Source organism: Condylura cristata, unplaced genomic scaffold (assembly GCF_000260355.1).
Source record: "Condylura cristata isolate star-nosed mole 26May11 unplaced genomic scaffold, ConCri1.0 scaffold00008, whole genome shotgun sequence".
Taxonomy (NCBI): Eukaryota; Metazoa; Chordata; class Mammalia; order Eulipotyphla; family Talpidae; genus Condylura; species Condylura cristata.
In genome coordinates, this window is record NW_004567109.1 from 554,152 (window position 1) to 556,726 (window position 2,575).

The window sequence follows — 2,575 nt, forward strand, 5'->3', positions numbered from 1 at the left end:
CAGGGCCGCGTCGTCCTGGGAGAAGCGCCGCGTGGGCGGGACCTGTGGGCACCCGAGGGCTTAGCCCAGGCGCCCTGGCCAGTGGGCCGCTCCCGGAGGTCTGGCCTGCGGTCAGTGACTAGGCCCGGCCAGCGAGGCCTCGCCCACCCCGCGGCCCTGGGAAAGGCTCTGGTCCTACCTGCAGGTACTGCATCTTGTCCTCCTGCAGGGGCTGCAGAGGGCAGAGCTGGGGCAGGCCCCCCTCCAGGGCAGGGAGCTCGTACTTGGCCCTCCTCTCCAGGGCCACAAAGTCGCCCCCGTAGCTGTGGTCCAGGGAGCGCTGCAACACCAACTCCGTGCGGACGCCACCCTCAAGGCTGCTGTCTGCAGGGCGGGCAGAAGCTTAAGGCCTGGGACATGGGGGCCTCCTGGAGCAACTCCTGGGTGCCCCCACGCAGACACAGGGCGGCGGGCTGCTCAGAGGGCAGGGGCAGGGCAGGGTCCTGGTTCAGATCCTGACTGTGCCACCTTGCAGCTGTGGCGCTGGGCGGCCACACCCAGCCAGTGTCCTTACCTACGGGGGTGGGATGTGAGGTCACCCTGGGAGCTCTGGGGGCACCACCTATGCCCAGGGGCTCATGCTGCCTGGCATGTAGCGAGAGCTCTCTTGGCACTGTTAGGACTGAAAGGAGACAGGACCTGGGTTAGAAGCCCCTGGTGCAGTAGGCTGGGGACCCCCGAAGTTGGTACTGGCCAGGACACCCAAGTGGGCATGCAAGGGACACCAGGCTTGGGTCTTTTAGGGGTCCCAGTACATTTGGGGGATGACACAGGGGTGTCTGGCAATTGAGGTTGGGGTGACCCTCTCTCTCTCCAGGGGCTGGTTACCCGGACGCTGTCACCCGCAGCCCCAGGGGCCTCACCCAGCACTTACACTCCCTGGGGGCCACTCTCAGGCCGTCTTCTCCGTCGTCCAGGTCCTCATCGTTGGCCATGAGGGCCACGCACTTCTGCCAGACAGCCTTGAGGTCGGCGCGGTAGCGCTCACAGGCCCAGAGGAACACCGGCAGCAGCAGCGCCTGGGTCACGGAGCACCACAGCACGCACAGCGCCATCCAGGGCGCCGGGGCGTCGGCCCGCAGGCTGCTGAAGCTCACCACCTGCGGGCACAGGGCCGGCCTGGGCCAGGAACCCGGCCCCGCTCCCCGGCCCCGCTCGCCGTCTGAGCCCTGGGGCCGACGGTCCACGGCCAGGCCCCGCCCACGGAGGCCCTCGGCCCACGGCCCCCTAGCCAGCTCCCTGCAGTGCCCCGCTCACGCCAGAGGGGTGCGGCGGGCCACGGGTGCCCCTCCCCCTTTGGTTACCCTAGAGAACAAGCTCTCAGTATTACCGGCTGTGGGACCCCTCGCCACCGCCTCCCCGCCTAGCTCCGCCCTGGCCAGTGGCCTCCCCCACCGCCCTCGCTCGGGGTCTAGGCCTCGGACTGCGGAGGAAGGGAACCAAAGCGCCCAGGACCGGAGGCTCGGCCAGGTGGGCGCATGTCCGGCAAGAGTCCAGGGACACAGCCTTGGCCGGCTGTCCGGAGGAGGCCCTGGTGGGCCCTGACCCTGGGCCCCCGCCTGTGCTGGTCCGGACCTTGGGGGCTGGACTGGCGCTCTGGGGGCAGAAGCGCCAGACGGCAGTCTGGGGCAGGCCGGGGTCCCGTCGGCCAGGCCGGACCCAGCGGCCCGTGGCCCCGGCCCCTCCTGGCCGGCCCTTCCTCAGCTCCTGGGGGCAAGTCCAGCTATGCGACAGAATTCCTGCCCACCCTGCCTCCCCGCTCAGAGCCAGAACCAGTTCTGCCCCGCCGAGCCCTGTGTCCACCCTGGGCTCTCGACTCTCTGGAAGCCGGTGGGCACGCTGCCACCTGGTGCCCTCCCGAGGCAGCGCGGCAGCAAGTCCCAGCCTTGCTGTCCCCGGACGTGGGTTCAGGGCCCCCCACAGCTGCCCTGCCTGTCCGCAGGCCACTGTCCCCTCGGGGCCTTGATCTCCAAGTGTGCAGCACTGGGGGTGTGACAGCGGCCCCCCCCCACCCCACGCAGCCTGGCGGCTGCCTAGCCCCAGGCCCACCCCAGGCGGGTCCCTGACGGTCTCACCCACCAGCACGGGGAAGCCCATGAGGCAGTCGTAGATGACGACGATGGTGGCCACCAGGCCCGTGACCTGCAGCGACGTTTTGGGGGGCTCAGAGCCGTCGATGGAGGAGCGGCGCTTGCCCTGCGCGTCCTCCACCACGATGGTGGGCACGGTGAAGGCGCGGCGGTCAGCCCGGCGCCCCCCCTGCCCCACCAGCGTCTGGAAGAGGGCGACGGCCGTGCACACCGCGCCCGTGGCCACGCTGCCGCCCACCAGCAGCAGGAAGCAGACGCCGAAGCCCAGGCCGATCTCGGCCGCCATGAAGCGGCAGCCGTGGGCGTAGAAGCGCTCGCCGGTGTCGTGCCAGCCCACGGCCGGCAGCGCGGACAGGACGAAGGACACCATCCAGATGCCCATGACCGTGTGCACCGCCTGCTTCCTGGCGTTGCTCAGCCTGCACGGGAGGGCGGGCAGAGCCGCC

General features: G+C 70.5%; 1 protein-coding gene across 1 annotated transcript in view; it reads right to left on the bottom strand.

The window, feature by feature from the left end:
• Window positions 1–2,575, bottom strand: part of GPR153 (G protein-coupled receptor 153) — a 6,507-nt gene that overhangs the window by 3,197 nt on the left and 735 nt on the right. The window contains exons 2-6 of the mRNA XM_012722051.1: window positions 2,119–2,548; window positions 914–1,139; window positions 554–661; window positions 179–363; window positions 7–42 (exon numbers count right to left, since the gene is read on the bottom strand). Coding sequence (XP_012577505.1) covers window positions 7–42; window positions 179–363; window positions 554–661; window positions 914–1,139; window positions 2,119–2,548 — 985 coding nt within the window. The remainder of the gene's footprint in view (window positions 1–6; window positions 43–178; window positions 364–553; window positions 662–913; window positions 1,140–2,118; window positions 2,549–2,575) is intronic.